This window comes from Nothobranchius furzeri, chromosome 2 (assembly GCF_043380555.1).
Source record: "Nothobranchius furzeri strain GRZ-AD chromosome 2, NfurGRZ-RIMD1, whole genome shotgun sequence".
Classification (NCBI taxonomy): Eukaryota; Metazoa; Chordata; class Actinopteri; order Cyprinodontiformes; family Nothobranchiidae; genus Nothobranchius; species Nothobranchius furzeri.
In genome coordinates, this window is record NC_091742.1 from 67593830 (window position 1) to 67621364 (window position 27535).

At 40.5% G+C, this 27535-nt stretch overlaps 1 protein-coding gene across 1 annotated transcript; it reads right to left on the minus strand.

Moving 5' to 3' along the window:
* Window positions 1-1104: 1104 nt before the first annotated feature.
* Window positions 1105-7215, minus strand: LOC107377412 (caspase activity and apoptosis inhibitor 1). Its single transcript, XM_015946965.3, has 6 exons — window positions 7010-7215; window positions 4483-4674; window positions 3773-3857; window positions 3641-3689; window positions 1762-1826; window positions 1105-1664 (listed from the first exon to the last, which is right to left on the minus strand). The coding sequence occupies exons 1-6, from the start codon at window positions 7112-7114 to the stop codon at window positions 1207-1209; spliced, it is 954 nt and encodes a 317-aa protein (XP_015802451.3). The 5' UTR covers window positions 7115-7215; the 3' UTR covers window positions 1105-1206.
* Window positions 7216-27535: the final 20320 nt, after the last annotated feature.

A 27535-nucleotide genomic window follows, 5' to 3' on the forward strand; every position in this document is an offset into this window, starting at 1 on the left:
GTTTTCATAGTCATTTACAGGCATCACTAACCCAGTCATTACAAAATCCAATAATGGTGGCGGGGCTGTTAAACATGAACAGGGCTGCAGCGCCTTTAAGCATGACCTTGTTTTTGACTTTGACATTAGCGCCGTTCAGACGCATCACAGCTCAACACTTCTATGGGTCATGAGGTTCATTTGAATTCAGAAAGTACCGACTCACCTCTGTGAATCCATTATCCGAGCTCATTGTGAGTTCTGCTTTAACAGCCGTTTATTCACACGGACCCGATCATAATTGGCATTCTAATAGCAGTAAACCGACAGCAATAGATGCTCACAAATCCCAGGCAGCTAAAGCACTTCAGCATCTTTTCTCAGGTGCTTCTTCTGCTTTTTTGACTTTAAATCATCCAGGAGCACTAAGATACCTGCTTATAAATACATAGAGAATGACATGTTTAACCCTCCCACACACACCTCCACCATGAAACGAGCCTTTTAAAGGCTTTTCCTCCAGAGGGGGAAACTTAGTTTCTTCTCGCACATGTCATTGACTGCTTCAGGGTAGAGAGCTGTTTAACTCTGCCTCTGTTACTGCACACTCGCATAGAGCAGTTTAACCTGAAATGTGGCATTTTTAAAGCAAATTACTATAAAGTGTCAACGACTTTAGAAGATAAGACTCTTAAATTATACCTAATTCAAAGGAAATGACTACATTTAGAGTGGTGCGGTCTTTCTTACGCATGCTTGAAGTCAAGAGGTTTAGCTTTTGTCAGATTTATTTAGCTTTTTGTTAATTGAAGGCTTTTCTGCATCTGTTTGAAATGACCCTATCAAACTTTCATTGGACCTTAACAGGACAGGCAGCATGTCCTAAAAAAATAAAAATAATGTATTCGTGCCCGTGTGATCTTGCTTCCAACAGATCTAGGTTTGACGTTGCCTGATAATGCACAGTTAAGACCAAAAGGAGCTTAATCTGTAGATGGTACAAACACTTTCTTATTCCTGCTTTCTGACTAATTTCACAGAAACAAGAGCCTCTGCACAGACTAAGACACTTGCTTTCAAGGAAGAGTGTCACTGCCATCTTGTGGCTGAAGAGGAGACTGCAGCTCATTTGTCACCTTGTTTATTCCAACAGTCCACAAAATACAAAATGAATCAAGCTTTAACGGTTCTGCACCAGTAATATGATGAATGAAGAACTGGAGCCAGCTAACTGTTAGCGGTCATACAAAGCTTTTTCTTATCTCCAGCTTTCATTAGGGCCTTTATGGCTCTGGCTCTCATCTCCAGCTCCAGCAGCTCTAGCTGCTGAATCGACGGTTGGCAAACGGAACCAGAAGGAGCTTCCCTCCCAACAGACAACTCCGCATCTGCAGGCGGAGGTTTTCCGCTCGGTTCTTTTGGCTCTTTAGTCGAAGAGGGAGAAGGGGCTAAAATCTCACAAACACTTCTGTCAATGTCACTTTGAATGTCTTTCTTTGTCTCTGGTTTCTGTGGCGGCTCGGGTTTTACAGCTGGGTCAGAGCGTTCCCCTCCGCTGTCGTCCACTTTTACCACCACATCTGCAGATTTGACAGCCTGCTCCTCTTTGGGTCCCTCGATGTCACTATCGTAAGTGTCTGCGTTGATGCTCAACACGTCGCTCTCATCACCAGAACCACCGCCGTCTGAGGAAAAAAAAAAAAGACAATTTTCATCTTTATTTCCATTGAGTTCCTGAAGGGAACGCGTAACAACAGTCTTACTTTGATACACATTAAATACCTTTAGGCTCAGCAGTTTTTGGTGTTTCCTTAATGCAAGAAGTGGAGTCGACGTTGTTATCTTGTCTAAAACAGAAACAAGGAAAAAAGCTATAAAAACACATTGTTCCCTTTCATTAAATTAACTGTGGTTCATACTAAAAAGTTACATTTCACCAGCTAAACCTCTGCAATAGAAACTGTAACAGGTCCAACGATCTCAAAAGGCAACACAGCATGTGTTCTGAAGGCTAAATAAGTCTGATTTTCAAATTTGTTAGCAGAACTGAATACTTTTAAGTAAGTTTCCCGCTTCTCCCCCTACTGGTTCACAGCAGAATTACACCAGTCATCAAAAACCTGCTGCAGGCTTTGCAGATGATGTCATCAGTCAAGGTGTTTGTTGTTTTCCTAAATGTCTGATTATTGGCAGTTCAGAAACAAAGAAAAAACTGCTAATTTCTTAGATGGTTTGAAGATAAACCCAACGAGTGTGGGCCACATCGATGTTCACTCTGGTTTTACCTCTTTGTTTAGTTCATGCTATCTATGTTTCACCTCCAAAGACATCTTCATTTACTTCCACGTTCCACCTCAACACACACACAAAAAAACAACTTCTTGTGCTTTTTATTGAAGGATCTGACAAAGCTAACTGCTAGCCTTTATTTCACCTACCGGCACAATAAACAGCTATTGCCGTAAAGCAGACACCTTGCACTAGTGATGCACTGTTAAATACAGTTTCTGACCAGAAGAGTGTGGCAGAGCGCTGTCCAATGTGAAGCTGCTGGAGAACCACCGAAACCAGTTGGAAAACAGTAACTAAAGGAGTAGATTACACGTTTAATCAATACATTTGCAGTGGTCTCTATTGTCTAGAATGCCTTGGAGGCAGAACTCAGGGCACAAAAAAGCCCACAAACTCCATCTCAGCAGGCCCAAGTCTACAACATCACAGGAGAGCTTCAGATGGCTGGATTTGGAATCTTATTTCCTGATATTTGGACATCTCTCTGATTGGTGAACAGCAATGCGACTCTACGACTGACTTGCTACGTTGATGTCTTATCTCTACAAAAAACACAAGCATGGAGGAATTCTGTTGTGTGGTGAAGTTGCTAATGCTAACTGTTAGCTTAAACTAGCCGAGACATCCGCTGCTGATCACTGGACGTTAAACCAACAACAGCCTTCCCCGTCATGAGTCAAGATGTGTGAATCCATGAATGTTAAGTGACAGTGCGACGTAGATCTGTCAGGTTTTTCAAATTCTGGGGTTCCACCATCTATTTTCTATCAGAAGGCTAATGCAGGAGCTAGATGTAGGAGACAATTTTCATTATCAGCCTGCATAAAAGACTCAGAGTGACTGATTATAAATCAGAAAAAAACATTTATCAGCCAACCACACCTTTGAAGGCACACTTGGAAGTCTTGGTTTGCTTTTAGCACCCCCTAGTGTCCAAAAGTGAAATGTATCTCATCGCTGTGCGTTCAGGTTCATCCCCAGCCTTCATTAGTGTCTACAGGAGTTATTCATCACTAAGTTAAACAAATCAGCTGTGTTCATGATCTAAAACATGCTGAAACCAGACTGCAGCGCCTGGTATGTCAGCTACATTTTCTCTAAAGCCAACGGGCGGTGGCCCACCTGTCTGAAGTTGCAAGTGCGATAATCTAGCCACAGGGGGTGATAGGATTGTTCGTGACATTTCATAACCTTGTAAAGAGTCGTTTTAGCACATACTGGCCCAAGAAAATGATTTTATGATATGAGAAAGCTGCATTTAAAGTGATAGGAACGCTTTAGTGTTGCTCTAAGTGAGACCAAAACAGCAACTGAAAGATTTTTAAGAGAATAAGTACTTTTTTTATTTACAGTAAAACCGATGACTTACTGGCTCTCCGAGGCCGCTTCACTCCCATTTCCTGTTGGCAGCTCTTCTCCTTTAACACAAACACTTAATGCAGCTTCTGTAATTCTCTAAGGTCTCAGTCACACACACACACACAGACTGTTTCAGTCTCACCTGCTAAGATCTGATTAAGGGTTTTCTCTGAAATCGACTCCAGTTGCTCCCAACACAGACTTTTGATTTCCTCCAAGCCACAGTCCTGTCAACAATAATGTGGATACTTTTTATCGTCATTTACCAAATGCGTTACCCAGGCTAGCCTAAACACATAAACATATCCAGCTGTAACCGGGGGGGATCTGTGGAGCAATAGGCCACTTGGACACAAGCTGGGGAATGATCACCCCCACCTGGGTCGCCCGGGTGAGGGTGTATGAAGATTAAGGACCTGAAACACCCTAAGACCCCGGGTTCTTCACTGATGACGTGTCCAAGTAGCACTGGAAGGTGTATTCAAATTCCAAAAGGGTTCAAATGAAGGCAACTCGACTTCTTTGGTTTCTTGAAGACGTTTCGCTTCTCATCCGAGGAGCTCTGTCAATTCTGACTGGAATATGGGAGTCAAGCTTATAAGACGTAGCTGTCTGTTGTACCAGTCGTGACCTGGATGACCTTCACCAGCATAACCAGCTGTTAGTAAGCACCTAACAGCATATTTTAGTAACTGTTAACTTTGATGCTGCTAAAATCTGCCTGAAGGATAAAGAGTGAAGAGTTCATGAGCTCCATTATTAATTAGAGTTTTTACCACAAACAGGAGTTTGAAAATCTAAAGAAAGAAAAATCAAAGCTTTCCCTGATATAGATTCACTGAAATAAATGACCTTGAGCTCATCGGGCAGCATCTTCAGCAGCTTCTTCTCCCCCAGCACACGGAAACACTGCTCCAGCATCTCCTTCTTGACGCTGACGTAAGCCGTGATGGGCTGGAAGGGGATGCTGAGGTCCAGTCCTCCTTCCTCAATGTCACTGCCGATCCGGTCCAGTTCTGGATCAGCCAGCTCGTCCTTAGAGTCCTTAGAGATAACAGGAGACATGGCTGTTTGTCATATTCTTCAGACGTGTCTCAAAACATGCTTTACAGTATTTTCAAATAAGTTTAACTTTATTTAAGCAACTTAAAGCAGGTAAAAAAGCTATTTCTTTTGGTTTATTAATATATTTAGTGTGCTCTATGCCAAAGGGAAGTGATGCAGCACAGCAGGGAGGATAACCCACAACTAAACTAGCCGTGCTAGAGTTGCTTTGCAGATGCTTACAAGAAAAAAGAGAGCAACCTGTCACAGATTAGCTTTATTCTAGCTACTAAACCCTACATCAATACTGCCTGTAGCAGCAAAGACTTCAGTTAAAAACTGCCCCATGAATTAACAAATACTGTTTAATGTGAGGCATTTATGTTGTGACTGAGTAAAATAAACCTTAATGTGACAAGTCACAGCAGGATAAGGAACAAAGACGTAAACGTCCTCTGTTTACTAAGGATCTATTGTTTTTGCACCAAAATTGCAAATTCAATCAAGGTGAATCATGCTCACGCAGATAGGAGTTGAGGTTAGGGGACCCTGGCTCGTGGTTCTGGGATTGGAAACCACGGCTCTACAGGACGAGGGCAAGCTTAACAAAAATTATTTTAAAAAAAACCTCCATTCCCCTAGTGCCAGTACCCAACATGTTTTACTGTTATCCTGCTTCAACACACCTGATTTTCACCAGCAGGTGATTAACAGGCTTCTGGGGAGCTTGATAAGCATCTGAACATGTGAATCAAGTGTGTTGGATAGGGGTGTAACGGCTCACAGGGGTTGAACCGCTTCGGATCAGCTTACGGTCCACTTGCGTACTGTTTCCATTTATTTTCTCTGTTAAATACTTAATTTTTATTTGCGTGATTTAAGTGCAGCAGACAAAAGTTCCTAGGCGAGCATGATGGCTGCACACGCCCGATCTTCCTTTTAAAAAATGTGATCTGCAAATTCTGATCAACGCCTTTCAGAGCGGATCAAACCAGCTGGCTGTCGCTGCTACTGGAGCCTGTAGAGACGCTGAACGGAGCGTCGCCCCTCCCTCCCTTCTCTCACACACTGCAGGCACGCAGCGACAAAAATGTAAACAAACACATCTGCTGAACTTCCCCCCCAACTGGGACAACTGATGTAAAGTTTTCATCCTACAGCTAAAAATACGGCTCGGAGGAAGTTCGTTATTTAATACGAGTTTCAAAGAAGAAACTCTGGGCGGTGTGAGGTGGGTTTTTAAGGCTCGCTGCAGAAATAAAAACACAGAGCATCAACAGTCAAACACAACACTTGTCTGCATGAGCGTGACACTCTTTGCTGCACAAATAACCTGTGGAATAATTAAAGACATCATGCTGGATCAGCAGCCTGTGATGACACCTGGTTCTGCTCACTATAGGAGCTGCTTCAGATATGATAATATACCGAAAATTAATCAAACCGAGCTCTTCAAAACACTAAACCGAATGGAATATGATTTTAGTGTACCGTTAAACCCCTAGAATTGGAGCAGGGATCAACTAAAATATGATCTGTTGTGGAAACGGCCAAAAGAATGCATCTTCAACTCAGTAAAGTGACTTTTTAAAATATTTTACACAGTAAAGTCCCACTCAGATTCCTCGGTTACGCTGATTAAAACAGGGCCGTTATAGTGGCACTAATACACCTTCATAGATCCAAATCAAATCTCTGACTCATTATTTAATGTGTGACTCTGTCTAGTAATGATTATAGTCGAGCAGATAAAGGTCTTTATGGGACTGGTCTAACAAACACATGCTGGGTTTGATCACACCAGACTGGTTAGAGTAAAAAACCAAGCTGCATCTGTATCAGAGGGAACAAAATAACATCGGTTTTAACCGCATTTAAAAATGTTGCATTGATCAGGATCTCAGCTGCACTTAATTATGAACTGATGAACCAACCCTACAAAATAAGGTGCTAAACTACATTCAGCAACTTTTCTCCCATTCAGGAGTAAAGGCTGAAGCAGCGTCCTCTGCTGCAGTTTTCAGACGTTTTCTTCAGTCACACTTCAGACAAATCTGATCAGCTGGGTAAAGTCAAATAAAACTATCCCACACTTAAGACGTTTCTCTTATTTAAAATTTCAGTTTGACACGGTTAGTGATTTAATGACGACACACACGTTTCTTTTTTGGGGTTTTTGAATCACTCATTTTAAAACTACAAGGCAGTTTATTTCAACGTGTCTATTTACGATTTCACTTACATTTCGCTGTCATGTATTCGTGTTTAAGAGGGTAAACCGCGTGACAAAACACTGAATGTAAGGTTTAGCATGACGCTAACTACAGCAGCTTACCTCTAAATGCGACTCCGAACTCCTGCGTTTGTTGCTTTGCTGTCGTTCTTCGGACTTCGAATGCTTCCTTTTCTTTTCGGTGCCACTTAGTTTCTTTTTGAGCATTTTGACGGGGAAAGTAGCCTCCTACGTGTGGTGAAGTTGCTTTGTTTTTAGCCCTGCTGCATGGAGCTGCTATTTCTGGTGATGTTTGTTCGCCTTTAGCGCCGCCTGCTGGATCGGGGCAGTATTACACAATAGTGGGACTAAATTATTAGACATTTTAGTAAAATGTTCTAATAAACGGTTTTTTATATTACATATATAAAATTAAACATTTAATATATTATAAAAGTATATTGGTTGTCATTCCAGATTTTTCTTTTCTTTTTTTAAATTCAGTTTAAGATTCACAAACAAGTAACTGAGCTGTGTGAAAGTGTTGTGATGAATCTGACATACAGGTGAAACTCAGAGTTGAAACTAGTGATGAGGCAGTGTTTTTTATTCTGTATATATTGTTGCTTTATTCGTGTGAAGCACTTTGTGCTGTTTTTAACCATCAAAGGAGCTCTACAAATAAATTTGATTTGATCTGACAGATGAAAATTTGATCCACCGACAAAAATGACCACAAATGCTTTAAAGTAGTGCAATTATGAACAATAGCTGTTTTTATTTACCAAGTGAAAGCATTTCATAAAGAGGTTCAAACTCAAAACAGAAAACAAGCTTAAGAGGTGGAAAGTACCTCTGTGCATTTATTCAAGTATGACTTTGAGCACTTGTTGCTGGTTTTGTTGTAATTTTCATATTTTATGCTACTTTATACTTCCACTCGAATGCAATTGAAAGTAAAAGGTTACAGTTCTGTTTAGGATCGCTATTCCCTGATCTTTGTTTACTTTTGAGTTAGCAATTTAAAACTTTTAAATTGCTAAAGAAAAAAATTGCATCCGTGGTTGCCAACAAGCTTGACTATTACATCCTATTAAAATAAAATCAATGCTTTGGTTTGAGTAACCCAGAAAACGATTCTCCAGTCTCTTATGGTCCAGTTCTGATGATCCTGTGTGAACTGTAGCCTCAGTTTCCTGTTCGTTGCTGGTATGGTGGAGTCCACCTGCTTCAGGGTTCAAGGATATTTGTGTTTAAAGGGAAACTAGGTGATTTTGGCTTGCGTGTAGCACCCCCCTTTTGTCCACTTGTAGAACCAAAACCTACCTCCTCGCTGTGCGCTCATCTTTTCCAACACCTTAATCTAACAGCTGAAATGTCTCCCCAGCCTTCATTAATGTCTACAGGAGTGATTCATCACTATATTAAACAAATCAGCTGTGATCGTGATCTAAAACATGCAGGAAACGTGCTGGAAGCAGACTGCAGCACCAGGTATGTCAGCTCCAATTTATATAAGTCCCAACCGAGCGGTCCGCCAGTCGAAAGTTGCAAGATTCTGGCCACAGGGGCAATAGGGGCTGGTTTGCCTTTCAGTAACCCTGTAAAGAGTCATTTTAGCACATGTTGGCTCAAGAAAATTATTTTAAAATTACAAAGATGCAAAGAATCTCTTTAAGACCTATGTTTTCAGCTTGGTTTTTTATTCAGTCATGATGTTTTGCATGTTTGGATTAGTTTTGTTCTTGATTTTAATGTATTGTATGCTGTTTTGCCTTCTAGACGTTTTTGTTTTTAGCTTTAGTTTTAATATCTCCATTTTATCTTGTTTTAGATGTATTTCTACCATTGTTTTTGTTGCAAAGTATGGCTTTAAGCATCAAAACAAGGACTAAAAAGGTAGCTGCTGAATGTATGACACAAATGCTAACAAAGTGCTTCCATTGTTGGAATATTCTTGCAATAATTCAGTTATTAGGTGATTTCATTATGTCTCATTTGCAGCTACATCACAATCCTTGTACTTCATGACTAATAGGAAATTAACTGAGAAAACTTTCATTGATTTATTTAATAATTGCTTTTTAGCATGTTCAACGTGGCAACAGCAAGGCTCTGCAGCTCGTACATGGAGCTGAAAAACTGCATCTAACATTTCAAGAAACCTCTTGTGAAAAACATTTTTGTGTATTTTGTCATCTATGGCAACATAACTGAATAACTTCTCATTAAACTTTGCAGATAGCCTAGAAATCTAGACAAACTACAGCAGCAAAAGGCATTGCTCAGCAAGTCTAGCCCTGCTCCATTGTAGCCTCAGCCGGTCTACCATTGGCTCAGCTAAGTTCAGGCCAGGCCAATCACAGCACTATGTTAGAGAGATGTTGTGCAGACCTGGCACCATTATGCTATTTTTTTTATGAGGATGGCAGAGCAGTGAGCAAATCAACAAAAATGGAGATGGCCCAGGAACAGTGGTTTCCTTGAGACATGAGCAGAAAAAGATCCTACTCTTCTTTAGCGGTGTAGGGTGTTGTTCGTTGCTCTGATTGGTCCTAGCGCTGTCCACTTGTGTGTGGAGACAGTTTGAAAGACAATTGCAGATTCACCCACGACTGAGCTCTGTGGGTTGTGGTTGGACGATATAGTTACATATAGGATGGATTACCAGGCCATACAGGTGAAACACGAAAAATCTTAGTTCTGTAAAGACAAAAAGGCCAAAACCAACACGCATGAGTATACTTTGTCAGATGTTTGATATTCCTCGGTTTAAAATTCTTGTTTTATAAATTTCATGCAATATTCTAATTGTTTGATATTTTGAATGTGGGGTTTTCATCAGCTGTAAGCCATAATCATCTCAATTATAACAAAAAAAGACTTAGAATTTCTGGCTCGGCATGGGATGGGCTTAACTCATGTATGAGTTATATTTTAAAGTGAGAGTCAAGGCCTGGGTGGAGACATATTTCATCAACACTTCCTGTAAGGAAAATGCTTCTGAAACAGGTGTCACCTGGCCATTGTTGGGAGTAACGTGGTACAAAAGTAATTAATTACTGTAATGCATTGCTTTTTGCTGTAATGTGGTAATGTAAGGCATTACAGGGAAAGAAAATGGTAATATTTACTTGGTACAATTGTCAGTAACGCGATAATTACAATGCATTTTTCAACCCAGAATCAAGATGTGGGTTTCCTAAAAATTCAAATTGCGGGAAGCCTGAAAAAACATCCAGTATCCACATTTATTACGTCATTTATGGACTCAGCTTTGCGGGCATTCTCTGTGCAGAGAGGACGCAGCGGTAATGGCTCAAATACTCCAGCTGCGTCCTGCGCGCGGCCGCTGTTATACACAAAATCACTCCACCAAAACAAAGTAATTCATTTGTGATTGTTTATATCAGCTCATATTCTCTGGTACTTCATGTACTTTTCAGCTGAGTTCATAATCTGTGCCCCAGTGATCTCAACTCATTGCTGCTGGAGCACAGCGCATATTAAACTTTTATTTATTTATTTTTTTTGCGTTCAGTAGATCCCTTTGGCTGATTAGTTAGAAAGTAGGAAATCTAGGAAACAGTTTTTCTGGAAGATGGAGAAAACATGCAGCATGCAGAAAGGTTAGAGAGAGAAAGAGCCGGAAGTGATTCAAATAAAATCAAGAAAACAAATCAAAGTGCTTGAAAAGAAAAAAGTAGGTAGATTTATCCCCAATACTCATTTTTACCAGTGAAAAGCAATAATATATAAGCATTTAATATTTATACATGTGATAGAATCAGATCACCCCAGAAGTCAGTCCCACATCCAGGGCCGTATCAAGGCATTTGGGAAACAAGGCAAATATAGGCTTGGAGCCCCCACCACCCCACTCCCTGCTCAGTTAATATTAGATGGCAGCGTGCTGAGAGTACAGATTGTTGTTGCTTTCATTTAATAAACAATCATTTTAAAGCACTGTTATTATATCTGACTGTTTTTAACAGCAATCCTAGCTCAGCTACCACATCACCTTCCACATATATGTCATGAGCTCACTGAGCGTCAGATTACCAGATTCATATTGAAGTTGTTTTGGTGAAAGTAACTTAAAGTAATGCAAAAGTAGTGTAATGCCTTACATTTTAAAATCAGTAATATTGTAATGTAATGAATTACTTTAAAATGAGGGTAACAAGTAATAAATAATGCATTACAGTTTTGAAGTAACTTGCCCAACACTGCGCCTGGCGGACCGAGAGAGCGGCACTGAGTTTCTCAGTCTAAAAACGAGTTGTTAACGAGCACGTGCATGCAAGCACGCACTCACACAAGATTTACCGCTCAGGAGTGAAACAGACACAGATTCTGCAGCATTCTGGAGGATTTCCTGTCTGTGAACCACGATCATTATTTATTTATTTATTTATTTTTATTTATTTATTGAGAACCTCATAAGCTCACACCATAGTGTGGAGCTATTCTTCCTGAGGTCTCTTTCAATTTCATTACAAATATTTTACAAAACACCCCCATCCCCCCCCCCCCCCCCACACACACACACACACTCACACACACCCAACAACAACAAACTCTAGGAGCTCATTATAATCATACCAGCTCAGTTGCTATAATGATATACCAATAAGTTACCACACATCAAAAAAATAGATGAAAAGGCGAGCGGCTCAGAGCGCTAATGTGTCATTTCAGCTGGTGAGTGGCTGAGCCAGATGGAGGTGCGGCTGCCTTACCTGGAGACCAGTACGGTGCAGCCACGTAGTACTTTGCTGATAACGTCACGTTTTCCAGCTTAGCCGTCAGCCACAGCTGGTTCTACATAAATGTGGAGCAGAGTTTTAAACCTGAAGATAGAGATATAATTATGGTTTTGGGCTGAAATAATAAATTTAAAGTAAGTTGCACTAAACTGCCACACTAATGATTACACGTTAGACACTCATCTGTACAGGTTATAAGCAAAAAAAAGTTAATTTAGGCGTTACTCGCTCTTGAAGCTGAATTACTGACATACGTAAATGAACTTTTGTACCATATTAAAACTTTTCGAGTTTCACCTGTGTGTCAGACTCATCACAGCAGCAACACTGAACCCATCGTCATTGCTCGTTTGACATTTTAAATCGAGCTGAACACATCTGCTTTGCTAGCATAGCAGGTATGCCACCAGCTCCTTTACAAAGTAGCTTCATTAACAGTAATGCTAAAGGCATACATTTAGAAATGTAACATATGGGAATGTATGCCTGCGATGGACTGGCTCTGTGTCCAGGGTGTACCCCACCTGATTGACCATTGACCGCTGGAGATAGCCCCCCCCCCCCCCACCCCACCCCCCCACCCACCCCACCCCCCACCCCCGGCCCTTTGCGGACAAGCGGGTTCAGAAAATGGATGGATGGAATGTATGCATGACTAATCTTTAGGTTTATGGTAAATTTTTGATCAATAGATTAATTTAGCTGCTTGAATAAAACAAAGTGCAACCAGAGGTAAATGCCCTGTCTGGATATAAACACATACTAGATACCCTAAAACGTTTCAGATCCACTTTTGAAACTAATTTCACTTTTCATCTGGAGCTTTTTCATGAATGCAACACTCATAACCAGCACTGCCCTTCTGTACTTATTTTTTAATTTAGCTGGACTGACACAGGCTTCAAGGGCGGTGACGACACAAGAAAGCTGTAACTCACTCTAACTGGCTTCCCCGCCTCCACCTGAAAACAAGGGGAGAGCCAATGTGGTGGCTGCCTGGGCGCCATGGCGACAGCTGTCTACACATAATGTAGGTTGTTATCCTGATGCCATCCGCCAAATTACGCGGCAGATGCGGCGGGAGGTGTGCATCGATCACAACCCCGTCACAGTGAGTTTTCTTTGCAACATCTGCTCCCATGTGTCTGAATATAGCCTCATTAAAAGGGCAATCATGGCGCTGACGCAGTGGACGGGGACAGGGACATGAGATGGAAATAAACCGAGGAATACGAACCATTCTGTGGGTTAAATTCAAAAGGCAATCCTTTACAACAATGTTAAAATGCTGTTCTGTTACAACAACACTGGGGTCTTATAGAGACTGCTTTATGGTTTTGTTCTGTCTTCATTTAAGCAACATGACAATCTTGGCTCATCAGTTAAATTTGGCTTCTGACTACACTGAATAGGTCTGTCCAGCTAAAATAAAACTTAGTGAAAGCAGTAGAATTACTGTAACACCGATCTAGGTCACCATCAGTTCATGATTTCATAACCTTCTCCGTCAGATGACTGTAGGCCGTGCCGATGTTCACTCTGGTTTTAGCAATTTACTTAAAGCCTTCACCATGATGCATGCAGAAAATCAAACTTGTTCTTTTTCTTCTTCTTGTGCTTTTTATTGATGATGGATTAACTGAAAAAGCGAAGCCTTTGAATTAGCTACTGAGTAAACGGCTGTAACGCAGGTAAAGAGCTCCCCCTAGTGGTGCACCCGTCCCACAAAAGGTGTGGTTTCTGGTCAGCTGAGGGCTGCAGAGTGCTGTCCAGGGTAAAGATGGTGTAGTGTCACTGAAACCTACTTTAAAGAAATAGCTGTTAGGAAGCAAAAAATGTTAAAAACTTTTTAGTGTCACTTTAAATTTAACTAAACATCCAACTGGATATTTAACATTGTTGACAAAGCAAGCGGCCCCTAGTGGCTAGCAGCAGTAAAAGTTTTAAGCTACACCCTGACAAAAAATATATTTTTGCATTAGATCTTTTTTTTTTCTTGTGATGAATATTTCATATGCATGCCATTCTCATTTTAAATCTGTATTTTCAAATATATTTTGTATTTTGTTTAGCTGCTTTAATTACATCTGTTCCATAAATACAAGATGCCTGGTTGAGTTATTTAAACGTAATTATGAAAATGCCATAATCTACTTTTTTCCCCAAACAAAAATTTGCTGTTCTGTTTGAACTTATTATTTAGATTTTACATAGGTGCTCCAGAACTCTAGCTATGAAGTGTTACAGCATGGTCTCTAGCACTTTGCATCCTAAAATCCACAACGGTCTTATTTGTGTTTCTACAGCTGTTTGCCTCATCTTAATTTTGGTGTCATTAAGTTTAGTTAAAAAGGGTAAAATTGTAAACGGTGTCCAAGTAAGGAAAATTAGTTACATTTCCAAACTATTTAGCTCAGCTCAGAATGTTCTTTCTTTGCATTTTGATTTGCAGTCACTGGCGTGGGTAGGGTTATTCAACGTTTTTGTAAAAATTATTTCTTTCTATCCGAGTTAAAGGAGCAAAATGTAGTTTTTACTGTTAATCTGGAAACATCCATCAAAATGTTGTTGAAAAATATTCATAACATATAATAATAATAATAATAATCAGGTCTAAAATGGGAGTGGGTCTACATTTCTGGGCAATGCCATATTAGATGCCATGTTTCCTTCTACGGTAGCTCGTTAGGACAAAACACATTTACTGATTTGTAAAAATAATTGTTACAAAATTTTCACCATTCATAAATGTTGTTTTACACATTTACATCTTCACTCGTTGCTAGCGATGAAAGGGAGTCTGATGTGTGTCATTTTGCTGGAGGTTGAACCATCTGATGAAGTACTCATTCAAAAATTGTGCTCCTAGGGATTTTGTTGGTAAGGTCATACTTGAACACCAAAAACAGCTTGCTTGCAATGATTTAGGCATGTGCTGCCCCTATCGCCAGGGTAAAATACACATCAGTTTGAGATAAAAATAGAGACAGAGATGGATAGGTAGGTAGGTAGACTATATCAATTCAATTCAATTAAAAAATAATGTATTAATCACAGAGGGAAATTGATTCAAATTCAAATTTTATTTGTCACATACACAGTCATACACAGTACGAAATGCAGTGAAATGCCTTACACAACTGCTCGTGACCCTAAGAGTTGAAAATAAAATAACTGTACACCACAAATTAAAATGAAGTGTAAATTTAACTGGGAAAGAGTAAGGTAAACTATATCTGAATTAAAGTTGAATGATAGAATAGCTTTACCACAAAATACACAATACAATACAAATTAGAATGAAAGGTAAATTTAGCTGGGAAGGAATAAGATAAAATATATTTAAGTTGAAGTTGAGAATAAAGTAACTGTACAACAAAATACACAGTATGTAAATGTATAAGAATGTATGAAGAAATAAAAATATCTATACAAAACAGCAGCTGAACAAGTATTAAATGGAAATGAATATGTGCAAACCACATTTTAGTGACTTTGTAGTGCAACTATGCTTAAGCAAAGTCCAGATTGCTGTAGTGGCTCAGAATGAAATAATAATAATAATCAAGTCGTCAAAGAGTTATTGTATATTACAATGGCTGTTGGCAGGAAGGATCTCCAGTAGCGGTCAGTGTTGCAGCAAAACTGAAGAAGCCTCTGACTGAAGACACTCTTCCGTTGTCGGACAGTCTTGTGAAGAGAATGCTCAGGGTTGTCCATCATTTTCTTGATTCTCTGGAGAATCCTTCTTTGCATTATCTCCTCCAGTGGTTCCACAGTCGTCCCCAGAACAGAACCAGCCTTTTTTATTAGGCTGTTGAGCCTTTTAGGTCCCTGCTTCTGATGCTACTACCCCAACAGACGATGGCTGAAGAGATTACACTCTCAACAACAGACCTGTAGAAGATCTGCAGCATCTTGCTACAGACAATGAAGGACCTAAGCATTCTCAAGAAGTGCAGTCTGCTGTGTCCCTTCTTGTAAATGGCTTCACAGTTCTTTCTCCAGTCCAGTCTGTTGTCCAGGTGAACTCCAAGGTATTTGTGTTCCTCAACCACATCCACTTCTTCTCCCATGATGGAAACAGTGTTTGACTCCACCCTGTTTCTTCTGAAGTCTAAAATCATCTCCTTTGTTTTGTTCACGTTCAAGGTCAGATGATTGTTTCCACACCATGCCACAAAACGCTCCACCAGCTCTCTGTACTCAGCTTCCTGTCCATCTCTGATACACCCGACAACTGCAGAGTCATCTGAGTATTTTTGTAGATGACAGGTCTCTGATTTGTAATGGAAGTCTGAGGTGTACAGGGTGAAAAGGAATGGTGAGAGTACAGTCCCCTGTGGTGCTCCAATGTTACTGATCACCTGGTTTGAAGTGCAGTTCTTCAGCCTCACAAACTGTAGTCTGTTTGTCAGGTAGTCTTTAATCCAGGTGATAGTTGAGGCCCCCACCTGTGTCTTCTGGAGTTTCTGGCAAAGTACATCAGGCTGGTTTGTGTTTAATGCACTGGACAAATCACAGAACATGACCCTCACAGTGCTGCCTGCTTTATCCAGATGACAGTGGGTTGGTTGAAGCAGCTGGATGATGGCATCTTCAACTCCAACTCCATGGCGATAAGCAAACTGCAGCGGGTCCTGATATGACCTAGTTTGATTATTCAAGTGGACCAACAGGAGTCTCTCCAGGACCTTCATGATGTGGTCTGTAGTCGTCATTGACTGATGGGCTAGTTTTCTTTGGAACTGGAACAAGGCAGGATGTCTTCCACAGGACTGGAACCTTCTCCTGGTCCAGGCTGAGGTTGAAGAGATGCTGCAGAATCTCACAGAGCTGCTCCGCACAGGCATTCAATACTCTGGGGCTGACACCATTTGGACCTGCAGCCTTGTTCCTGTTCAGTCTCTCCAGCTGCCTCTTCACATGACTTCTAGAGACAGATAGGTGGGAGGGGGAGGTAAATGGGGCAGCAGCATCTCCTGACTTGGTTGAAGACAGATTTATAGAACCAGAAGAGTCCATGACTGCGTTAGAGGACAAAAAAGCTGGTGTGTGACAGGAAAATGTTGGATTAGAGGAGGATGGGATGTCTGATTGGCTGGGGACATGCAAGGAGGATGCTGGGTTTGTTCCTGAACTGAACCTACTGAAGAACTTGTTCAGTTCATTGGCTGTGTCCAGGCTGCCATCTGTGCAATCCTGTCTCTGCTTGAAGCCTGTGGTCTTCTTTATCCCTGACCAGACATCTCTGATACTGTTCCTCTGTAGTTTGTTCTCCAGCTTCTTCCTGTATGCCTCCTTGCTGCTTCTTGATCTTGATCTTCAGTTGCTTCTGTATTCTCCTCAATAATTCCCTGTGTCCCTCCTTCAATTCAGTTCAATTCAAAAATACTTTATTAATCCCAGAGGGAAATTGATTGAAGGCTCTTTTTTATCATTTAGAAGATTCTTCAGTTCACTGGTAATCCAGGGTTTTTTTGCGAATCATCTCACTGTTCTGGTGGGTATGATGTTGTCCACACAGAAGTTTATATAGTCAGTGACACATCCAGTCATGGCATTGATGTCCTCTTCATATCCTTGGCAGAGTGATCCAATCTGTGGTCTCAAAACAACCCTGCAGGGCTTCTTCAGCGTCCTGTGACAATTTTCTCACAGTTCTTCTTGTCACAGGTTGCCTCTGAACAAGTGGTTTGTATTCTGAGCAGCGAAAAACAAGATTGTGATCTGATTGTCCCAGAGGAGAACTTGTTTTGGACATGTATGCATTCTTTACATTTGCATAACACAAATCCAATGTCTTGTTTTCTCTGGTGGAGCAGCCGATAAACTGTTGAAATGTTGGAAGTGTAGCAGAGAGCGAGGCATGATTAAAATCACCAGATATAGGCACAAATGCATTGGGGTGCTGGGTTTGTAGCTTAGTGACAACAGAACTGATGATTTTGATTGATTGATTGACTGATTGATCACATACACTTTCAGCAATGGCTGAAGGTGGAATATAAACGGTTGCCAAGACAACACTGGTGAACTCTCTTGGCAAATAATATGGGCGCCAACTTACTGCCAAGAGTTCAACATCTGGGCTGCAGAGACGACATTTCACTGAAACATGACCTGGATGGCACCATCTGTTGTTGACAAGCACTGCCACTCCACCTCCCCGCTCCTCATCAGATCTCTGTCTGCTCGTACAGTCAGGAATCCTGCCAGAGAGACGCTGGAATCGGGAATATGGTCATGCAGCCACGTCTCAGTGAAACACATAACACTGCACTGCCGATACTCTGGCTGAGTCCTTGAAAGGGCTTGGAGTTCATCCATCTTGTTGGCCAGTGATCTCACATTGCCCATTATGATCGATGGAAGAGATGATTTGAATTTCCTCTTTCTGTGTCTCCGTTTTGCTCACGCTTCTTGCATTTTAGTTCATTTGGGATTTGTGGCTTCAGTTGAGGTATTATTTTGGCCTTTCCCGATTGTAAACCAGCTTGTTGCCGTGGTTATGCATCATAACAAATGCTCAAAAAGTGAAAAAAGTAATAAAAAAAAAAGCTGTAAAAATCCTCTAAACTTCACAGCACCAGAATTAGAAAAGTAAAAGGTCCAAAAAATTGTTTTTCTTAAGATTCTAGAAGAAAAAAATGTCCAAAAAAGGCTAAACTTACATGTAGTAAACAGAGCTACTCCAACATGCAGCCACCCAGAGCAGCACGTGAATAAAAAAAAATCCTCAAGGCTCACACACATATACCGTATTTTCCGGACTATAAGCCGCTACTTTTCCCATGCTTTGAACCATGTGGCTTATAATGAGGTGCGGCTTTAGTCAACCAGAAAGGATGGATGCTAGAAAGTCTAATGAAGGAATGGTTAAAGGAGTGCTATGGAAAGTGCCCAGGAGGATTTTTTTCACTGTAAAACCATGCTGCTTGTTTTCTCAGCTTCACCCCAGGATGATGACAGCAGCACAGAGAGCGACACTGACATCGCCACAGAAAAGTTATGTGGCAAAGGTCTTCTGAGGCTGTTCAACTCCGACACTGAAGAAGATGATGACTTCAGTGGTTTCAGTGCGCAGGAGGACGATGAATAAACTAATCAATAACTTTTCTGTTTTGTCTGGTACTGATCTGTTCAGTTACGTTCAGTTAAACTACGTTTTCAATTCAGTAGATATCTGAGGCTTTTAGCCTGGTGCGGCTTATATTGAGGTGCACTCTATAGTCCGGAAATTACGGTATGTATATATAAAATTCCCATCTCACCTTCTGCAGGTGGCCTCATCCTTCCAAGCTCGGGTCCTGTTCCAGAGTATCTGCTGTAGTCCATATATATGTGTGTATACATATATATTATTCATCTAATTTTGTTTTGAGATATTTCATTTAAATTTCAGGTCATTAAATATGAGCCATTATTAAGGTTAAAGCATTCTGTTTTTCTACCTTCAGTGTAATCACTGTAGTCAGTTACAATGGAGGTTTATTTTTTTCACATTACACACAAATTCATCTGAAAATGAAAGTTTGGTTAAACTCTGCAACATTTTCAAACAAGACAAATTTCTAGAAGAAAAGTCGTTCATTTACCTTGGAGCACATTGTGAACCCTATTATCATGTATCCATCAGCCAGCACTTTCATCACCTCGGCTGATGCTCAAATCTGAGCCATAAGTTGTGAACAGTAAACTTTCCAATCAACGCCTCTGTGAGACAAATCAACACTTACACCATCGGTGGGGATGATCAGTGTGGAAAAACAGCTTCTCCTCTTGCTTGGAAAGTCCAGCTGTGCATGCGCTAAAATATGAAAGTTGGCTAGTTTTCGGGGCTTATCTCTACATTTTTAGATGTTGTGAAAAGAGGATAGAGAAAGAGCAGATACAAGAACAGCTAGAGTACAGAAAGTGTTAAACAGGAAGACCTAATTCACACAAGACAACATTTTCACTACAAAGCAGATATAAATATATCAAGGAAATCTTAAGGCCATTTTGAAGAATGTTTTAACACAAACACCTTTAATATATATATTTTTTTCTTTTTTTAGATGGCTTCCTGGACCTCTGTTTGGAGAAATAATTCTTCTTGGATTGTTGTGCTAAAGGACAATCTGAGCACATGAACAAACTGCCCTCTTAAAGGTGTGGAACACTGAAAAAAATGTTAGTTTTTTCTGATTATATACTCTTGAACCAGAAAAAAACCAGAAATGTACATTTCAGATGGTTGGACCAATAAATCAGCCAATTGGACCAATATTTACATTTTATACACTGAAATTGGCCAATTTTTGTACTTAGTACAGCTGTTTTAAAATCAAGCACATCCTCGGGGATCCTGCTGTTGCAGAATTTAATTTAAATGTATTTTTATGATTTTACTAATATCATCTGCATAATCAACAGACTAAATTAACGTTATTTAGGTGTCTGACTTTAACACTGTTGATATTTAACAGCTAGTTAAATTCTGAGTTAAACTCAGCTTCAGGAATTTTGTGCATTAAATGATGTTAGGGACATTTTAGCATGAAAATAAGGTGGAAAATGTCTAGCTATCGGCCATGAACATGAAGCTTCTTCTTCTTTTTGCTCTTGGAGGGTGCAGACGCTTTTCTTCTCCTCTACTCCATATCTTATCCTCAAGGCCTTTGTCTGTCTGTGTGTGTGCTGGGTGCACGGCTGCTTCTGCATTTTTTCTGGAAACTGAAATTCACTAAAATGGATCTCGTCAGTTGGTCACTCAACACGGTTGATACAATTTTTTCAACGATGAGAACGGGAGAAGGGGCTCCCAGATGCCCTGCCGAGACAGACCCAGTTGGACACATCATGGACTCCTGGAAACAGTGCAACTTGATTTGCTTATCTCAGCTGTCTGTGGAGGACTCTGAAGATGTGTGGATATTCGTGGTGTTGGTGTCAGGTTTCCTGCTCATTGGCCTTGGAGGCTACCTGGCTTACCGGAAAATTAACGAGCTGTCGAGGAATATTGGCTTGGATCCCCGAGCTCAGAGATGGATTGCACCGAGCTGTGAATTCACAGACTCGCATAATTGTTGAGATGAATCGTAAGCTTGGGACTTTGGCCGAGATTCATTCATTGGTACAGAAGATGGATGCCATCAAGGATAGAGTGGACAAATCAGCACAGATTGGGATAATTTAATGTCCATTACTGGGATTTTGAGAGGTTGAGGACCAACAAACTTTAAGACAGAGAGGAAATTATCTCAGTCTGGCTCCAAAACAATTTCTAATCGGAATCTGGCGCCCTTGAGCCTGCAAGACTCCAATGAAAACTCCCCCTCAGAAGATATGTGGAATGTGCCGTCGCTATGGCAACTCAACTCTGTCTCCTATCCCAGCCTGGGCGGGACTGCGGGAAGGCCGCTGAAACTTTCCAGGGTCACTGCAACCCTCCAACCCTCAATGCTCCTCCCCCTATCCACACTGAGGTGACATGCGCTGCTTCTATCGTGGCTGCAGGAACTGAAGGAGGGATAGTCCCAACCCACCACCCCACCTAGTGGACACTTGTGTAATGTCTGAGGTGTTATTTATTTATTTATTTTGCAGAACAAAGCTGCCCTCCCTATGGAGGGTAACTCTGAAGTGCCTTTTTTCCCCTCCACCTGAACCAATCCTCATGTAGCCCTCTTATCTCTATTAAGGTAGCGCGACTCAGGGTTGCGAATGACCACAGTCACCAGTTCTTGTCATGTGTCTTGCCCATGTATGTCTGATCTCTGAATTGTGTGTACTGAAACTCTAATTTCCTTCTGGGATTAATAAAGTATCTTTGATTGATGAAAATCAGCCCATAAAAATTGGCAGTGCAAATCGGCCGATGGCTTATCATGTCTCCTACATATTGGCATCGGTATCAGCAACTGAAAAATCTATATCAAGTATTCAGTTTATTAATTTGTTTATTTTATTATAAATTTAACATACAACAATATAATAATATATTTTTCCTTTGTAATTATAAATAAATAATTAATAATTAGCCTTTTAATTACACTAATATTTACATGTAATTCTTACAACCATATATATCCAAAATGAGCCCTTCTTGTCAGGGGTGTGGATATTTACACCAAATATCAACAAATTGATATTTGGTGTAAAAGTCTGAAAAGTAATGTTTGCATGATCTGGAGATTGGAGCTTGACTTTCATCTTAGCTGTGATGTCTAGTCATTAGCTCATCAGAAGCGTGAGATGTAAATGCTGTTCCTCCAAACAGAAGCTGATCGGGGAGCTACCTACAGGGATTATTAGAAGCTTTTATACAGAAAATGCTTCAAAATGGCCAAAATATTCTTTGAATATGCAGTGGGCTCTTCTTTCTGTGACCGATAAATCCAAACTAAGCTTCTGTGTCAAGGTCATGCTGGTTTATCATTATGCTAGCAGTGCACTGGGACTCTGCGGACAACCAGCTTCAGCGGCGAGGATGTGGAGAATTTAAAGCAGGTTTCATGTCTAGTTTAAATGCCTCTGCCTCATTTAAATACTGACGATTCATAAACCTACGTAACAAAGTATCTGCTGTAGATTTTAAAGCTTTTCTTTATGCTTTAGATCAGAACACAGAATGAGCTCCTTTCAGCATGTTGTTAACTCAAATATCATTTGTTTTCTTCTAAGGCCGTGTGTTGGAGGGCGGTTAAACAAGGAGGCTGTTTCACTGCACATCGCCTTGGGTGCCGAAAGTCAGACATGTTTATTACAAATCTGCACGGTGGTTTTCTGACTTTTAGGAGCAGCAGCCGCCATAGAGCGAAGACAATCCGAATTACTGAAGCAAGAGGAGTGAAACTGTGTTACTTTCTGGTTCCTGCGAGTCAGCTTCTACTACAGCATAGCTATTGTTTAAATATTCATGTAGCTACGGGGTTTGAGTTAAACATGCTCAAGTTGTTGGAGTAAAACAAACAGGTGAGGGAAGAAATCTGACTAAAAGTGAGTCAGACAATGACTCATAAAGAGAGTTTTAACTGAAATCACAGGGAAAGCTAGACTACATACCTACTGCTGTAATAGAATTATTCTACATACCTTTTGGAAAAAACTGCTCTTGTGCTTTAATTGTTAGAAAAACAAGTTAGCAGAGAAACACAAGGACTAAAATGAACAATTCAAATACAAATATGCCTACAGTCATACACACAATCTACTCTAAACTTAATATAACACTGATTTGGTTTGTCAGGGCCTATTTCAATGCAGATTTTTTTAAAACTATAAAAATGTTTAAACTATATACTACATGCACATGTTTCTTTTTTAATTGGAAAGTATTCAGGAATGCAAAAACAATACAAAGTCAATACAAAAAATAATCCAAAACAAGAGAAAATGGAGACGTTAAAGCAAAAGCTTAAAAAAATGAAGTCTAGAAGGCAAAACAGCATACAATACATTAAAATCAAGAACTAAACCAATCCAAAAATCATGCCTGATTAAAAGCCAAGCTGAAAAAAAGGTCTTAAAGAGATTCTATGCAACTTTTTCATATATATATTTTTTATCATTTTCTTGAGCAGGGATTCCCAAAGTGTGGTGCGCCCACCCCCGGGGGTGCGCGAGCCGCCGCTAGGGGGTGCGCGAGCTGCCGCTAGGGGGTGCGCGAGGTGAAAAGTGTAATGGCTGAGGAGCTCGGAGAAGTCTGTCATATGTCACCATTTGCGTAGCTAGAAACTCATTTGTGGGCGGGCCTAAGAAAATGTAAGTGGGCCCGATAAATGTTATTGAAAATAAGTATATTTTTGCGCGCGCGCGTGTGTCCTCCACATGTGCCCTAGCTTCAAAATAATGCACCGAGCCTCAGCACTCTGGCCTGCGCACGACGATATGTTCCGTATTTGATCATGTTTAAAGATGTTGGAGGAATCTGAAGGTGGTGAGTCATTCTGGCAGATTGTAATTAACACCTGTCTCATGCAGGTGTTCTGACATTGTAAACCTCACACACAGAACCTTGAGGATGTAACTAAATAAATAAAAAAAAAAGATTCCCATTCAGGCTATTAACAGCGCGCTGAAGATCTAAAGTTCAGAGTGCGTCTATCAGAGATATGTCTGTGAGGGTTCTCAGTCATCCAGGTCATTGTAGTCTAATGAGCTTTGAAAGAAAAGCGTCTGGACTTCTTTGAGAGTCAGAGATCAGACACGTTCCAGCGGAACCACGGCTCACGGGTGCACAAGTGAGCACATCTGGGCTGGGCAGAAGTAATTTTACAACGTTGGTTTAAATAGCGCCAAGAACGAGACGCGGTGACATGAGCGGCTCGTGGAGCTGTGCCGCGCGCGCGCACACACACACACACCCACACCCACACACACACACAAACACACAGATTCAATAAGCGCGCACGCTGTGCAAACACCAGCGCGCCGTCAGACTGAAGACAGAAATGAGCACTGCCTCCTCTGTGATAAAAACTTTTAAGAGGTTTTATAACATTTTTCATTCAAGGTCAAATTAAGATATTAGCTTCTATTTTGGGATGACGTATTAAAGTCGGGTCCGCTCCAGCCAGTGACTCCGAACCTGACCACATCTCATGTTACTGCAGCATTTGTTATTCCAGTCCGCGCGGCAGCTGATCGCAGATTCAGTCACACCATAAAACAGCAATAAGTCGGTCTGAGGCAAAATATATTTTCCATCTTTTCCCCTATAGACATTTGATTACGCACAAGTAGGTGATCAGCTCAGGTTTACGCAGAGTAGAAGGAAGGAGAGCGCTCTGGCCGCACAGGTTAAACGTTCCTACTTTAAGAAAACCGTTAAATTGCATTGTTGATGTGCTACCTGAGCACTCTAAATATTTATTTAAAATTAAATCAAAGGAAATTGTAATGGTATCGAATGCTTATTAATTACTATTTAAAGAATGAAAGATGGGGAAAAAGGTCGATCATATTTTTTTTAACCCTGTCTGTTTAGCTTGACACACACACACATATATATATATATATATATATATATATATATATATATATATATATATATATCCATGCCCTGATGTGGGGGCTGGGGGGTGCGTCGACATGTTCGGGACATAGAAGGGGGTGCGCGGCTAAATAAGTTTGGGAACCACTGCTTTACAGGGTTAAAGAAAGACCATCCAGCCCCTATCACCCACCAGAATGTTTCCAGGATTTGTCAGACTGGCGGGCCGCTCTGTTGGGAAAAACTTGAGCTGACATACCTGGCACTGCAGTCTGCTTCCACGTTTCCTGCATGTTTTAGACCATGAGCAGAGCTGAATTGTTTCATCTGGAGATGAACCCCTGTAGACACTAATGAAGGCTGGGGAGACATTGTAGTTGTTAGATTAAGGTGTTAAAAAGATGAACACACAGCGAGGAGATAAGTTTTGCTTTCAGTTATACAAACGGACACTAGGGGGTGCTAAAAGGCCTAGTCTTCCTTTACCACAAACTTTAAGCAAAGGGTTGAGGGATGGACAGCTGGGAAATTTAACTGAACACTTGATGAGACAGCATATACTTCAAATGCTCTAAGGAGTGTGCCTGAAGACCTGCCACAACCTTCTAGTTGATTTCATTGATGACTTAAATTTGGGGCCATTCTTCGTGAAATTTCATGTTAATGTGTTTTTTTTATTCACTTATTTTTTATGTCTTTGGAATTTTGCCAATTTCTGAGAAATAATACTTTGAATAATTAGAGCTGCTCTGAGATTGTCGGGATTTTGATGAATTCCAGTAAACTAATTAAGCTTAGTTTAGCCCTAGATCAAATCAGTGAGTTGTCACTTCAGTCTGCTTTTAGAGAAACTATAAATACAAGTTCCAGTTTCTTTTAGCAGTTTGAATTGGCCACTGAAACCTCATCAGTAAAGTCCATGGTGTTTGTCAGCTGAGCAAGTGTGCAGAAAACTTTGAAGATTGCCCGAGACACAAGGGCATCTCCAAAAAGTTTTGATGGGGTGGCAAGACGGGGCCAAAGAAAATTTTTGGGGTGACACACCAAATCAGTCCTTGTGGTAACTCTGGGAGAGGCGATGTATTGCATTGCTCCTTTATTTATTAAAAAGAAAAAAAAACAGTACATATCCAAAACATTTAACTTAAAATTTACAAACAAACATTTCTGGAAAAAACATTTCAGTTATTTAAAATGTTATTTCAAATTTTATTTCCAAAATGTATTTTGTTTTTTAGTTTAATTCACCTGTTGCTGTGTTCACCAAAAACTATGGAGATAAAAACATTTTTTTAAATGGTGAGCAGCAGAAACGAGTATTTTTTAAATTCTGACTATTTATTTACTCATTAATTTTATTATTTTTATTTTGTTTTACAATTATGTCTTGAATAAATAAGCTCAATTTATGGTTTGAGTGAATATTATTATGATTTATTAACACTGGCTTTTGCTGGGGGGCAGCAATTTTCTAGGGGTAGCCATGGCCACCCCTTGGCGGCGCCATTGCTGAGACACACAGTAAATGTGTGAAGGTTTTCTTTATTTCAAGTTATTAGCAAACACTAAATCAAAAATAGCAAATATGTAAATCTGTCTGGAATCTAAATCCCCTGGTAAAGCTGCTATGTGTATGTCCAATCTGTATATAACATAAACTAGTCAAATAAACATCATTCATGCTCATTTTTCCTCTGTCCCTGCAGCAGTTTCACATCTTGGATATTATATAATATTCATGCTGCAAGCCCAGAAACTGTTTAGTAGATACATTATTGAGGGACATATGAGATAACATTAGACAGTACATGAAAGCGTCACTGACTTGTGACACTGGGGTTCTTGCATTTAGAGACCAATTTAGATATAAGCAACTTGTGAAAGTGTGCTGGGAAAATAGGTACGATGATTTCTGGAACGTGAACCATCTGTACTCCTTCCGAGAAAGAGCAATGAACTTTGAAGTTTCTTTGGAACGCAACCAGCTAGCTCTCTTGCAAAGGTTCCCATGAGCGGTGCTCCGTGTGTGTTTGAGTTCGAGTGAGTGATCAAGCAGGCAGATATAGCCTGTCGGGTCTAGCGGGGTGAGATGAGAAGCAGGCACGGGATGGGATTTGGCCTTCCTCTCACCTTTGATTCAGTAATTGAGGGCTAAGACTGGAAGGAAAACTGACTGCCTCTTCCCCCTGGAGGGACAACCCGCGAGCCTTTTGCAATCCTCCTGCACCGGTTTACTCCCAGAGCACCCAGCCCAGGTTGGGTCCAGACATTTCTCATTTAAAATGAACAGAAACAGAGATAGGTAAGTTTATTGTTATCTACCTGCATGGGGATCGTCTCGGGCCACGCTCAGCAGTTTTCTTGAATCAAAGGGAACTTTCTGAAACAAAACTACGTGAGGTAACAGGCAGCGGCATGGAAAGGCAAGAACAAAATAATTAAACACTGTCCGTCTCCAAAAAACATAACTGGATATTTTTTCATTTTTACTCCCATACTGATTTCTTGCACCATCTGTAATGCTAGGTTCAGTGCTAATAATTTATATTTGATCACTGTGCAATGTGGTGTTCCAGGTATAGCCTGAATAACTTCCTGCCAGAGTTTCATTTCATGAAATCAGGTACAAAAACTGCATTATAAATACTATATTTTAAAAAGCTGCTAACGGTGCACTAGGTAAGAATATAGTGAGCATTTTACAGTGAGAAAATCCCAAAAGAGTAATGTTTCAGTCATTTAAGAAGGAAGGTTACACTGAAACATATTTCATATCCAGCTGGCTGCAGGGATTGTCAGTTTTTCTCCTTTCAAAACTGCATCACTGCAGACGCGTCACCAATCTGCCTATCAATCTCACCCTCCATTTATTAAAATATAAGTATTAAAGTAATCTATTTT